The sequence below is a fragment of the Trachypithecus francoisi genome, unplaced genomic scaffold (assembly GCF_009764315.1).
Source record: "Trachypithecus francoisi isolate TF-2019V2 unplaced genomic scaffold, Tfra_2.0 Lachesis_group2, whole genome shotgun sequence".
NCBI lineage: Eukaryota > Metazoa > Chordata > Mammalia > Primates > Cercopithecidae > Trachypithecus > Trachypithecus francoisi.
In genome coordinates, this window is record NW_022681465.1 from 87021259 (window position 1) to 87036024 (window position 14766).

General features: G+C 40.0%; 1 protein-coding gene across 6 annotated transcripts in view; it reads left to right on the top strand.

The window, feature by feature from the left end:
* Positions 1-394: 394 nt before the first annotated feature.
* DDX4 (DEAD-box helicase 4) overlaps positions 395-14766 on the top strand; it is a 95461-nt gene continuing 81089 nt past the window's right edge. For all 6 annotated transcript variants that reach the window (XM_033179586.1, XM_033179592.1, XM_033179590.1 and 3 more), the window contains exons 1-3: positions 395-498; positions 1332-1414; positions 9153-9213. In XM_033179586.1, coding sequence (XP_033035477.1) covers positions 1346-1414; positions 9153-9213 — 130 coding nt within the window. In that variant the 5' untranslated portion in view covers positions 395-498; positions 1332-1345. The remainder of the gene's footprint in view (positions 499-1331; positions 1415-9152; positions 9214-14766) is intronic.

Below are 14766 nucleotides of genomic sequence, written 5' to 3' on the forward strand. Positions count from 1 at the left end.
GGCCAACTGCCTAGGGACTGCGATGCGTAAAATGGGAGAGAGCACCGAAGAGGCCGAGTAGGGAGGGCATTATCCCTTTCCCCCTTTACTATCATTTTTTGTTACAAAAAAGGCAGGTGGACATCTTTGGCTTGTGGAGCTTGCACAAGGAAAATCCAGAGCGTCTCCAGAATAAGGACCCCACCAGAGAACGTGGACACGAGTGGGCCCTCCGCCAGCCTTGTACCCGCAGGCCCAAAAGACCATTTGGCGAGGAGGCCAGAGCGTTGCCATAGGTACCCTAACGCTAGCGTTTAGGGAATGCGCAGGCTAGAAATGGAGGCGGGACTCCACTGGACATCTGAGCGATGATTTGCTGGTGGCGCTAGGCACCAGCCAATCGTCAACAGACGCAATTTGTTGTTGGAGCACGCACCTGACGCAGTGGGCGTCTTGCACGTGCAGCCGTTTAAGCCGCGTGGGCGCCTGCGAGGACTTGCGAGAGGAAACAGCGGGGAGGTGAGTGAGCTGCCTTTCTGCGGGAACTGGCCTGAATTCGGTCGTACGGCCTCCCCAGTAACCGGCCTTTGGTCAAAGAGTGGATGGGGTAGGCGGGGTTTCGAAGCCGTCCTTCGGAGTAGTTCTGCCTCAGAGTCTCAAGAGTCTTATGGGTGCCCAAAGTCTGGGCTTGCGGCCTGCAGAGGAGGCAAAGGGGCCGCCTTCCCCGCCTCTACGCTGCGTTTTGTCTGAACAGAGATGGTCCTAGTACCATTTGTGTACAAACCCTTCTAGTTGAAGCTGGTTGTCCTTTGTCGGCAGGATTTGGGCGACCCTACCCTTCTTCCCTTCCCCACTAAAATCCAAGGCCTCCCTCTTCAACCAATTGCCACCTCCCCGCCAACTCCCTTACCCCTGCCCCCGCGCACACAAGAAACACCCCAAAGCAAACATCCTGTCCACCTTAGATGTTAATCTTGGGAAGGGAGAAATCTTAAGTAGTTTCTGAAAAAATTTTCCTCTCCCTTAATATTCAGTAAGTCGTTTGGGGACTCTTTGAGGGAGGAGATAAATTCTATGAACAGATTTTTGGGAAAAGCCTAAGTCTCGCTGGGGACATGGTGATTGCTAGAATGACTAGGTAAGAGGTTCAACTAGTTTTTGAAGATAAAAAAGGAGATAAATGCCACCTTTAGATAAGAAGAGACCTAATTCCTTCTTTGGAAAAAGCTTCTGGGGTATCAGCACCTAGTTGGGTAGTTTCGAGAGGTGTATGTGAAACAATGAGTTTATACTTTTAAAGTTATGATTCTGATCTGAGTCCAAATATGCATTTTTTTTTTTTTCCTGAATAGAACTTGAAGCTACCATGGGAGATGAAGATTGGGAAGCAGAAATCAACCCTCATATGTCTTCCTATGTTCCCATATTTGAGAAGGTAATAACATTTAAAGTTGAGTTATTAAGTGCTATGGATTTTATCAAAGTTGAAAATCACTGTGGTGAGAGTTCTAAATTATACAGTCTGTGCCAGTGTTTATCTCCATGTGATTGTTATTAACTATTATATGGGGAGTAAGAGGCAAGCTACGCCTCGTATAGGATACAATAGCTTGAGGCAATTTGATAATTAAAAACTAAAATAGATGTAACAATATTAATGACCTAATTTAAATCTCAATGATTTAGGACTTCTTCAGGTGAAAGCAAACTTGGACAAATGTGGTTGGTATCAGTGAAAGACCCTTGTATGGAAAATTGAAAACAATAATTACGTTTTGGGAGATATTTTGAATTCTGAAAATTGATTTTGTGCAAGGAGGGCTCTCAGAATAAATAATACTAGGCTGATTGAGTTGGTAACGTCAGTTTGTATGAATCTTCAGATCTTTTTTCTTAATGGCATTTGGGGAGTTACGTTGTAATTTAGCAGGGGACAGTGGGGTACACTTTTTGGGCTTCAGTTCTGACTTGGAAATTGGCTTTAAAAAGATTAATAAAGGTACTTTAAAAGATAAGAGATTATTTTTGCATGTGTTACTTACTTGATGATGTCTCTACAAGTTGATTTTTTTTTCCCCTTCAGAATTTCCAGTTTGAGTGTATGTCAGTTCTGACACTTTGATTTCAAGTTTTGCCTTAGTGGAAGTTCTTATTTTAGACAAAAATATAAAATATGCAATCTTTTGTCTTAGTTGAATTTGATCTATATGTGATGTTTATATTAAAATACCCAAAATGCTAATATAAATTTATCATGTTTCTTGTCTTGGAACTTTTTTAAAGAAATAACATGTTACCTTTTTTTTTTAATTTTTTAAAATTTTTGTAGAGATGAAGTCTCACTGTATTGCCCAGGCTGGTCTCCAACTCCTGAGTTCAGGCAAAATTCTCAAAGTGTTGGGATTACAGGTGCGAGCCATTGCACCTAGACTATGTTATCTTTTTATAGTTCTCTTCTCATCATAAAAATATTATAGCTTTTTTGGGAAAAGAGGAGAAAGTTACCTACAAATCTTGCCCACTAGACAAGCACTCCTGTTAAATTTTTTAGTCAAGTTTCTTCTGTTTTTTCCAGACATTTTTTTGTTTGTTTTTGGTACAGAGTCTTGCTCTGTCACCCAGGCTGGAGTGCAGTCGTGCAATCGGGGCTCACTGCCGCCTCTGCCTTCTGGGTTCAAGCGATTCTCCTGCCTCAGCCTTGCTCAGCTGAGACTACAGGCGCATGCCACCATGCCCAGCTAATTTTTATATTTTTAGTAGAGATGGGGTTTCACCATGTTGGCCAGCCTGGTCTTGAACTCCTGATCTCAGGTGATTCACTCACCTCAGCCTTCCAAAGTGCTGGGATTACAGACATGAGCCACCATGCCTGGCCGAAACATGTTTTATATAGTTTTGATGATAGTATATAATAGTAATTTTTTTTTTTTTTTTGAGATGGAGTTTCACTCTGTTGCCCAGGCTGGAGTGCAGTGGTGCCATCTCGGCTCGCTGTAACTTCTGCCTCCCAGGTTCAAGCGATTCTCCTGCCTCAGCCTCCCAAGTAGCTGGGACTACAGGTGTGTGCCACCACACCCAACTAATTTTTTTTTTTTTGTATTTTTAGTAGACGCAGGGTTTCACTATGTTGGCCAGGCTGGTCTCAAACTCCTGACCTCAGGTGATCCTCCCACTTTGGCCTCCCAAAGTGCCGGGATTACAGGCATGGGCCACTACATCCAGCTCTATGATAGTAACTTTTGAATCCATCTTTTTTCACACTTCAGCACTAACTATTCCATATTACAACTTCTGTAGGAATTTCAGTGGTGTTAACTTCTCACTCTGGTATTGTCATTAATGTTTACATCTTATTTGTTTTAATTTGGTAATTTTTTTCAAAAATGGAATTACTTGTTCAGAGGACATTTTTTATAGTTCTTTTACCTCCTTGTTCTCAATAGATTTGTTATAATACAAAGTTTAATTCACAGATACATACTTTATTCCCCCTGGTTTTAATAGCCAGGGGGAATAAAGTTTTGTCTTCATGAAGTGTTTAAGCAGCATGCTGCACTGTAGCATGTTGTGCATATTTATTGCATTGGGTTTCTGAAATTAAGGATGACTGTCAAATCTTTCAGATTTACCTTTTTGGGATTTTTATGCTATTCAATAACATAGTTTCTTCACATTGGGAAGACTAAATTGAATATGTTGACAAGTCTACCTTATGATGCTTAATACATTTGTGTTGGGTGAATTTGTAGTATATCTTTTGCATTTGTCTGCAAACTTAACACCTGGTGTTGTGCTGGTTGTGCCATTAGTTCTTGGGCTTAGTTGACTCAAAAGAACATGGTGCATTCAGGATCTTTATTTGCCTTCCTAGGTTGAATAAAAAGTGCAGAGATGGGCACGTGCAGTGGCTCATGCCTGTAATCCCAGCACTTTGGGAGGCTGAGACAGCCAGATCACTTGAGGCCAGGAGTTCAAGACCAGCCGGGCCAATGCAGCAAAACCCCTTCTCTACTAAAAATACAAAAAATTAGCTGGGCGTGGTGGCACGCGCCAGTAGCCTCAGCTACTCAGGAGGCTGAGGCAGGAGAATCGCTTGAAATCGGAAGGTAGAGATTGCAGTGAGCTGAGACTGGGCAGCTGCACTCCAGCCTAGGCAATGGAGCAAGACGCTGTCTCAAAAAAAAAAAAAAAATGCGGAAACTAGAGATGAATACCTTACATTTTTATGTAGAAGAAATCTAAAGTCTTTTATTCCATTTCTTTTAAATACACCATTTTGATTTGTTTTTCTAACTGAATTTGGTTTTCAAGAAAAAGCTGGTCTTCTCTTTTAAATTTATAGCGGTTTTGTCTGTGATGATCCTTTTCTGAGTGCTTCTCAGGAACTTTATTTGGAGACTTAATATTGACATACGCTTATATAATTTTGAAATAATATGTCATTGTTCTAGTAGAACTGATAGAATTTTAGGTAGAACTTCTCAATTCTAGATTTTAAAGTGATTGTACCACCTGGGGATAGAATAGCGAAAGATGTGAAGTTAAGAAATATTTGATAATCTGGCAGTTATATAGTCCAGAAAGCTCAACGGTTAGGCATTTGCACATTGCTTGCAGGCTTATTGGGGTGAGTGTTAGAATGGATGGGTATGGTGAGTGTATTAGATAATTCCGTTGCTTACTTACTAGCTGTAAGGCTTCTTGTTAACTGACCATGAAAGTAAGCCAGTATAGTGATCACTTCTGTCAGATCGATTTGCCATTTTTGTGGCACATTTCAGAAGGCAAAATCTCTTGTGGTTAAAGTGGAAACAGTAATTGAGTAATTAGACCATCCACAATTATAATTTTATTAAGCAGCAGTAGCAATGTTAGTAATAATTGAGATTAGAAAATAAACGTATTGGGCCGGGCGCGGTGGCTCAAGCCTGTAATCCCAGCACTTTGGGAGGCCGAGACGGGCGGATCACGAGGTCAGGAGATCGAGACCATCCTGGCTAACACGGTGAAACCCCATCTCTACTAAAAATACAAAAACTAGCCGGGCGAAGTGGCGGGCGCCTGTAGTCCCAGCTACTCTGGAGGCTGAGGCAGGAGAATGGCGTGAACCCGGGAGGCGGAGCTTGCAGTGAGCTGAGATCTGGCCACTGCACTCCAGTCCGGGCGACAGAGCGAGACTCCGCCTCAAAAAAAAAAAAAAAAAAAAAAAGAAAATAAACGTATTGGGCCGGGCGCGGTGGCTCAAGCCTGTAATCCCAGCACTTTGGGAGGCCGAGACGGGCGGATCACGAGGTCAGGAGATCGAGACCATCCTGGCTAACACGGTGAAACCCCATCTCTACTAAAAATACAAAAACTAGCCGGGCGAAGTGGCGGGCGCCTGTAGTCCCAGCTACTCTGGAGGCTGAGGCAGGAGAATGGCGTGAACCCGGGAGGCGGAGCTTGCAGTGAGCTGAGATCTGGCCACTGCACTCCAGTCCGGGCGACAGAGCGAGACTCCGCCTCAAAAAAAAAAAAAAAAAAAAGAAAATAAACGTATTATGATATGCCAAAATTGAAAATAAGAATACAGGTGAAAAAAATGTGTTCATCAAAATGCCCTTTTTATTTGTAGCTGCATATGAGAACCCTTATGTGTTAAACATTTGAAATATCTGAATTGGTGCATTTGGGTGGTTTGAGAGATAATAATGGTTTACAGCTAAGTATTTTAAGAGGTAAGCTAATGACAAGACCTATGATTCATTCAGCATATCTTTGAGTTCTAGTAGGTGATGGAGAGATAGTGGTGAACATAAGGTATTTGCTGTTACATTGTATTTTACTGGAGAAGACAGAATAAGCGTGTTTGAGAACCAAATAATTATAGTGAAAAGTACTATAAAAATTAGAGAAATGTGTGTGTGAGACTGGTGTGGGATGGATTTAGTTGGAGAGGGAAGGCTTCTCTGAGACAGTGACTCATGAGCCTGAGACTTAAAGGAGTCCCAGCAGGACATCATGTGCAAAGGTTCTCAAGGAACCTTTGAGAAGGAGGAGGGAACAACCTTGGGGTATTAGGGCAATAAGAAGGCCAATGTATTAATTTTCTGTGGCTGCTATAACAAATTAACACAAACTGGGTAACTTAAAGCAACATAAATTTATTCTTATAGTTCTGGAAGCCTGAAGTTAAAAATCAAGGTGTCAGCAGGGCTGCCCTTTCTCTGGAGGTTCTTGGACAGAATCTTTGCTTCTTCTAGCTTCTAGTGGCTATAGGCATTCCTTGGCTTGTGGCTGCGTATCTCTTGGCTCTGTGGGTCTTTGTGTTATCTCCCTCTACCTCTCTGTTATAAGGACACTTGTGATGGCAGTTAGGACTCATGCCGATAATCCAGGGTAATCTCATCTCAGAATCTTTTAACTTAATTTCATCTGCTGTGACCCCTTTTCTCCTTTTTCTCCTTTCTTTTTTTTTTGAGAAAGAGACTGTTTCTGTCACCCAGGCTGGAGTGCAGTGGTGCAAATCTCGGCTGTCTGCAACCTCCACCTCCTGGGTTCAAGCAATTCTCCTGCCTCAGTCTCCTGAGTCACTGGGATTACAGGCACCCGCCACCATGCCTGGTTAATTTTTGTATTTTTAGTAGAGATGGGGTTACACCGTGTTGGACAGCCTGGTCTTGAACTCCTGACTTCAGGTGATCTGGTTGCCTTGGCCTCCCAAAGTTTTGGAATTACAGGTGTGAGCCACCGCGCCCAGCTGCTTAAGGTTTTTCATGATAAAATTCTGTTGGAAATTATTTTTGATGTCTTTTTTCAAAATTCATCTTGGAATTTGTAAGTTGGATGTATGTGGGATATTAAGTTCCATAGCTTGAAGAGTAACAATAAGTGTTTCAGTTCTTTAGTGTAAGAGTGTTTTCTAACACTTGTAAAACCGGTCTTTTTTTTTGTTTTTGTTTTTTTGGCTCTATTCACTCTAGTACGTTGAGCATTGCAAACAAGAAAAAAGTCTTCAGATTTTGAATATAAAATGTTGGATAATTGTTCTTGTTTTAATGTCTGTGGTAGTAATCAACTGGAACTTTTTTTTTTTTACTGTAGCAATTACCAAAACCCCAAGGCATTTCAAGTATGTTGTTGTCTTTGTGCTCTTCATGATGACTCAGAAAAATGTTTGGACGACTCTTGAGCTTTTTTAAAGTAGTTTTAAAAGTCAGTGTCTTTGTGAAAGAAATTGTAGCAAATAGATGTTACCTAAAGATGCCTACCTTGGTGCATTCTCTCTAGGTTTGGGATTTAGTTAAAAGAACTTATTTGAAGGAACATTTTAACTGTTGTAATATAGTCAGTTGATTAAGAGATCATCTGTAGATTTCCTTTCATTCTGAAATTATTAAATTCTGATTGTCATGTGCAAGAATTTCAGAGCTCTATTCTGAACTTTTGCCATAATTAAAGGAAGTTTATGTGAGAAGGAGTAAAGCTGTGGATTGATGATAAGGACACCCTAAGAGTTAGAAGTGAGAAAAAAATTTACTCAAATTGTCCTTAATCTAGAGCTGTCCGGAGAAATGTTGGAAGTTTCCAAAATTAACCTGCATTCAGCTATTGATTTTATAACAAGTTGAATTTTCTAAATCCAGCAGTAATTCGACCACTGCTAATGTAATGCTTGTGTGTTAATAGTAAATAATTTTCTTTAGCCTAAAGTAGGGAAAGTGGAACAGTTAGTATTTCAGAGCAAAGACAGTCTTCAGCTACTGCTGTGGCAAATTTGATTAAAATTAACCATGAATATTCTGATGCTATAGCTGAGGATATACCTTTTCATTGTAGTTGTAGTGCAGTGGCAGGTTGCATATATAAATTGTTTTCAGTCCATAAGTGAATGTACTTTACAGTGAATCTTTTTTTTTTTTTTTTTGAGACCGTGTGAGACAGTGTTTTGCTCTTGTTGCCCAGGCTAGAGTGCAGTGGCACGATCTCGGCTCACCACAACCTCTGCCTCCTGGGTTCAAGCAATTCTTCTGCCTCAGCCTCCTGAGTAGCTGGGATTACAGGTGCCCGCCACCATGCCCGGCTAATTTTGTATTTTTAGTAGAGGTGGAGGTTTCTCCATGTTGGTCCGGCTGGTCTTGAACTGCTGACCTCAGGTGATCCGCCCACCTCGGCCTCCCAAAGTACAGGTGTGAGCCACTGAGCCCGGCCAGTGAATTCCTTTTTAAAACATGAGAGTACCATTAATTGGTTTCACTATAAATGCAGTAGAGGTTTTAAAAATTTCTGTAGTACTTTTCTAGAACAAAGATTAGTGTTAAATCACTAATACTCTGTAGTGTTGATGAATATACTGTAATATATGGAACTCAGCACACAGTAGTGTATATTGACCAGTGTTGGTTTATTCATGTATTTCTTTGTCAGATTTTATAATGATATTTTATTATATTTTCTTTTCTATTTTTATTTTTTGAGACAGGGTCTTATTCTATTACCCGGCTGGAGTGAGTGGTGTGATCTTGGCTCACTTCAACCTCTGCCTCACAGGCACAAGTGAACCTCCCACCTCAGCCTCCCGAGTAGCTGGTGCTACAGGCTCATGCCACCACACCTGGCTAACTTTTTGTATTTTTAGTAGAGCTAGGGTTTCACCATGTTGCCCAGGCTGGTCTTGAACTCCTGGGCTCAAGTGACCCTCCTGCCTCAGCCTCCCACAGTGCTGGGATTACATGCGAGAGCCACCACACCCATCCTGATTGTACTTTTCAGGAATATGGGTGACTTAAATGACTAAACTTTTGTTTTAAGTCAGGTGTCAGCAAACCCTTTCTATAAAGGGCCAGATAATAAATAATTTAGACCTTATAGGCCTTACTTGTCTGTCACAACTTTGCTGTTGTAATGCTCCAATACTGTTTACAGAATCAGGTGGCCCACCAGATTTGGCCTGTGGCTGTAGTTTTCTGACCACTGTTCTAGTGATATATATTAGTACTGTTTATACAATGTTAAAGTGAAGATGTCTTGGAATAATTAGTAAAGGAACATCCAGTGATTTAGAAAACCTTACAGTATGTCATTATTTTGTTCTGAACAAAGCCCAATTGTTACAATTTTCTAGTATTTGTGAAATAAATGACACATTTGTATTCAAAGTAGGAAACTAGTCTTTTCTTTCTTCTTTCTTGCAGGATAGGTATTCTTCTGGAGAAAATGGAGACAATTTGAACAGGACTCCAACTTCATCATCAGGTATGTGTTATATTTGGAAAATGGCAAAACCCTTTTTAGTTTAAGGGTTTCACCTAATGAATGAAGAGCAGCAGACTAGTAGACATCTTGTAGAGGGTGTTTTAAAAAATTTCGTAGTGAAAGTTCCTTCTGATTTGGATATTGTGGAATGGGGGTACTTCTAGTTAGAAGAATTGAGAGAGGGGAAAGTATAGACTGTATTATTTGATTTAATGGGTTACTATAAAACGTTTGCCCAACTTGGAAGTTGCACATTCAGCTTCCAGGCTGCTAGGGTATCATCATCATCAGGGTTCCTGACATAAGGGAGTAGAATATAGGACTATAAGGTTGTTTAAGCAGGTTACAATGGTGATGACCTGTCACGATAATAATTGTTTAAGCCAAATCTGCCATACCATCAGGATATTATGAGTTTCTTTGGGATCAGAAAACTAATTTGGGAAAGGTCTTAGGAGAACAATAGAAACAAGTGTCAAGGTAAAGGAACCCATATCCTTCCTCATGCACCCTCCTCCCAACCCCACTGTGAACTTGTTTTCACTTTGGTTGCCCCTCCCACCATCATTTTTCCCCTTGGATTGTCCAACTCTGTTTTACAGAGTGGATGTAGATGGGAAGATGGGTGGAAGTGGTAGGACTAGGCTGGGAAATTGAGCTCACAGCAGTAGTTTTTCACATTGTTGAAGTCCAAAGCAGGATGAAATGCAGTTGTTACTGCATTAAAATAATTTTGATCAGGCTCAGTGGCTCATGCCTGTAATCCCAACACTTTGGGAAGCTGAAGTAGGAAGACCATTTGAGGCCTGGAGATCAAATGGTCATTTGAGATCATTTGAGACCAGCTTGGGCAACATAGTTGGAGTCTATATCTACAAAAAATTTAGGCCGGGCCTGGTGGCTCACGCCTGTAATCCCAAAACTCTGGGAGGCTGAGGCAGGTGGATCAGGTCAAGAGATCAAGACCATCCTGGCCAACATGGTGAAACCCTGTCTCTACTAAAAATACAAAAATTAGCTGGGTGTGGTGCTACATGCCTGTAGTCCCAGCTTCTTGGGAGGCTGAGGCAGGAGAATCGCTTGAACCCAGGAGGCGGAGGTTTCAGTGAGTCGAGATTGTGCCACTGTACTCCAGCCTTGCGATAGAGTGAGACTCTGTCTCCAAAAAAAAAAAAAAAAAAATTAAAAATTAGCTGGTCATGGTGGCCTGTGCCTGTAGTCCTAACTACTTGGCGGGTTGAGGATTGCTTGAGCCCAGGAGTTCAAGGCTATAGTGAACTATGATCATGCCACTGCACTGTTCCCTGGGCAATGGAGTGAGACCCTGTCTCTGAAAACAAAACAAGACAAAAGCATTTAAAAAACTATGATGAAGTATACATAACGTAAGATTTACCATTTTAATGTGTACAGTTCAGCAGCATTCGGTACAGTCACATTACTCTGTAACCATCATCCACCATCCACCCCCAGAACTTTCTTGTCTTCCCAAACTGGAACTCCATACCCAATGAAAAATAACTCCCCATTTCCTCCTCTCCCCTGATCCTGGCAACCACCATCTACTTTCGGTGAATTCGAGTAACTATGACTTTACTATGAGTCTCTAAATTTAGTTACTACTATTTTTAAGGCTGACTAGCATAAAAGGAAGAGGGCCTGGTGGCATCAAATAGTAGTTTTATCATTTCTCTTATCAAAAATTAGCAGATGAGGTAAAACATTTTATGGTCAAGGGAGCTGCATGTTCACTGAAACCTGGCCTATGTTGGAAAGCACCTGTGGTGAGGTAGTTTCCAAAATGTGAGGATACTTTGAGAGTTAGTTTATCAGGTTAAAGCAAATCTAATTCTCATGAGGATCTTTCTTAAGTTCAGGGTAAATATCTTGACAAAAGTTAAGTTTAAAAGAGATGCCTTTGCTATTTTCAAAACATATTTATCTTTTATAAACATTTAAACACTGGTTTAATACAGAAATATTCAGATTCTCAGAAGTTCTTGGAATCCTGCCTGCTGAAACCCCAGCAAAGGGCTAATTTTGCTTCTACCATATAAACTCTGTGTGTACTTAGAGTATTCCAGAAAGACAAATGGGTAAATGTAATCGATGCCTCTTAACATGTCTATTTGCATAGATCGCTAGGAGAAACCTGGTTTTTTGAGGTACAAACAGAAGCCATTATTTGTAAAGGAGTGAAAGCTTAGATCTATAGTATATTAAAGCATAACATTGTTTTGTATTGGAATTTTCAATAACTAGACTGAAATAACCACCAACTAAAAGCTAAGTTTTTTTTAGCATTAGACCTATGAATGTTTAGGCTATTGAAATGAAATCACTAATGAAAATCACTAATGAAAAATATTGATTGCCTGCTTACCTTCTAGATAACAAGTACTTTAGTTCTTCATAATTTTTTTTATTTTTTAATGAAAATTTCCTTATTAGAGAAATGTAAACCAGGCCAGTGAATGTATGCCAAGCCAAAACCTAAATATGCTTATTGTTTTAAAAAAAGTAAAAAGGGATAAATAAAATCTGAAATCTTAGTCCCTAAATTTAGCCACCATTTGATGTCTATTGACTCTGATTTTTTAGATTCCTGTGTATATTCTCCACATACATGATAGTATACCACTGGCATAATATATTAATATGTATATTCCTTTTATTATAAATACCTGTCTTGCTTTTCCTTTGCTTACCCATGCTTACCTTCCATACCCTTTTCATGCTCTTAAAATTGTACTTAGACATGCTTCTTTTCATTCTGTATTTTATAGAAATGGAATCCTGTTATATCATATCTTGCTTTTATTTAATAGTCATGGAAACCCTTCTAAACAACTGGTATTATCTGATTATTTCCAAAATTAAGTGAAAACAATTTCACATTACTTGGCTTTAAAATGTCAATAGGAGCTGTAGTGGCTTATGCCTGTAATTCCTTTGCTTTGGGAGGCTGAGGTAGAGAAGTGCCTGAAGCCGGGAGTTCAGGACCAGCCTGGGAAACAAAGTGAGACACTGTCTGTACAAAAAAATTTTTAAAATTAGCTGGGCATGGCGATGTGCATCTGTAATCCCAGCTACTCAACAGGCTGAGGTAAGAGGATTGCTTGAGCATAGAATTTTGACGTTACGATGAGCATTGATCACACTACTGCACTCCAGCCAGGCTGATGGAGTGAAACCCTGTCTCTTAAAAAAAAAATTCTGCTGAACCTTAGTTGCCTTGTTGTATTTGAGGGTGGATCATTAAAATGCTGATTAGAAACTCAACTCTGTGCAGGGATGCACTGGTGGACTCTACTGTGAAGTGATTGGGCCAGGACCAGGCTGTTTTGTTCGGGAGAGCAGGATCCTCTAGTCTCTGAGATTTAAGTATATGCTAGTTCCAGCCTTCCCTTCCTCCCTCTCTGTCCTCACTATATTGTACAGCTCCTGTGTTGCTTTTGCTTCTTTCTTTATTACTCATGTTTGATTTGAAGCAAGCTGTTTGTGGGAGGAAGTTTCAGGGGTTTCTTGCCCTCCCCTTCCCCAAAGGAGCAATTATTTTGTATGTGTGTGTCTATTTTTTTTTTTTCAGAAAACTTTTTGCAAGTTGTTTTATTTGCAATGCTAACTTTTAAAAGGCCACTAAAGTTAACTGGATTACAAACTAGACAGAAATTGCTTTACAAAAAGGAGGGAAATACCAAAATGTTAGTTTCTGTAGAGAATCCACAGTTCCGTTTTATTCAGAGCAAAAAAGAAAAAAACTTTTAATCACACTAGAAGAAACTCAGCATTAGGTTTGGAATCTGTACTCAAACTGTACATGCAATGACAGTATTCTGCTAAAGCAGTCGATTTGCTGTTGTATTTGTCTACTTTTTTTTGTATTAATAATTATAAACTCTACAGCAGTGCAACTAGTATTTGGAACAATCTTTACAGTGTCAGGCACATTTCATGTTTCTTCACACCATTAGTTCTGTGAACGTGGGCTTCCTCCCCTTCAGTAAAGTTGTTTTGATATTGAAGGGCTTGGGAATGTCCACAGGTGTTTTCTCCTTGATCTTACTGGCAGCAGTCTTGCATGTAACAAACCTTTGATAGTAGCTTGCAGCTAGAGTAAGTTCAAAGAGAGTTCCTTGGTGAATTTTCAGGAATTCTTGATCCCAAACAGGGTTTTTATCTGCTCACTTTTCTTCTCAGTATTCTCAGGAGGAGGAGGAGGGTCATCTTTATGGTGGGTGCACCACTGAATGACCTTTTAAAATATTGCTTCGTTAACATTTGGTAGAGGAACTGGGTCATCATCTCCTTCAATCATTCATTCCCACATCTTCCAACATGATCTTGATAGTACAGATTGTTTGGTAGTTTCCAGATTAACCTCAAATATTTCTTCATTGGAACTCCACAACTACTTGAAAGCAGGCTAGAGGCTGATATGAGCTGGGCAGCATCAGCACAGAAGGGAAGTGTGGAGGACATGGCTACTCTGTGTATGTTTTTAAATGTGTGTTTTTCTGAGCATATTTTGGTGTGTATTTTTAACTTAGAAAAATTATTTGCCTAAGATTTTTTTTTTTTTTTTTTTTACTTTTCCCCTTGTCACTGTTTAAGATATATTCCTCATTGATAATTGATTTCCTTATTTCTAATGACTGCATGGTATTTCATATACTTTTATCACCAAGTTTTATCTACCCCATTCTCCCTCCGTGATAGGCACTGAGATTACCTCCTCTTCCCCTCTGCTACCATAGGATGGGCATTCTTGTATATGTTTATTTATGGGCCAGAGTGAGAATTACTTTGAATAGTGGACTCAAGAGTAGAATTACAGGGTTATGGAAAGGGGTAATGTACTTAATTTGTCTAAATATTTCAAAAATTGCTCTCCAGAATAGCTATACAAGTTTATACTCCCGTCATTAGGTTGTGAGGGTTCTCATAGTTGCTATATTCCCACCAACATTTGACATTTTTAATTTTAATTAATTTTTGCCAGTCCATTTGGGTATAAAGTAAAAAAAAAATTTTTTTTTTTTTTGTAACTGGACATTGCTCTGTTGTCCAGGCTGGAGTGCAGTACTGTGATCATAGCTCACTGTAGCTTCAATCTCTCATGCTCAAGCAATCCTCCTGCCTCAGTCTCCTGGGTAGCTGGGACTACAGACTTGCTCACCATGTCTGGCTGATTTTTAAAATTTTTAGCAGAGATGAGGTATTGCTATGTTGCCCAGGCTGGTCTTGAATTCCTGAGCGCAAGTGATCCTCCTGCCTTGGCCTCCCAAAGTGCTGGGATTATAGGCATGAGCCACCATGCCCGGCGTCATTGCTTTAATATGCATGTATCTGACTGTCTCTTCATATACATGTTGTTTTTCTGTAAGTTTCTACTTTTGTTTATATTTTTAGTTTATTTTTCTATTGAGCTAGCTCTTCCTATTGTTGAATATTAACAACTAGAACATTGTTAATATTCTAGATTTTAGGCTCTTTCCTGATTTAGACACTGAATATCTTCTTCCATTCTGTTGTCTATCAGCTTTGTTCATG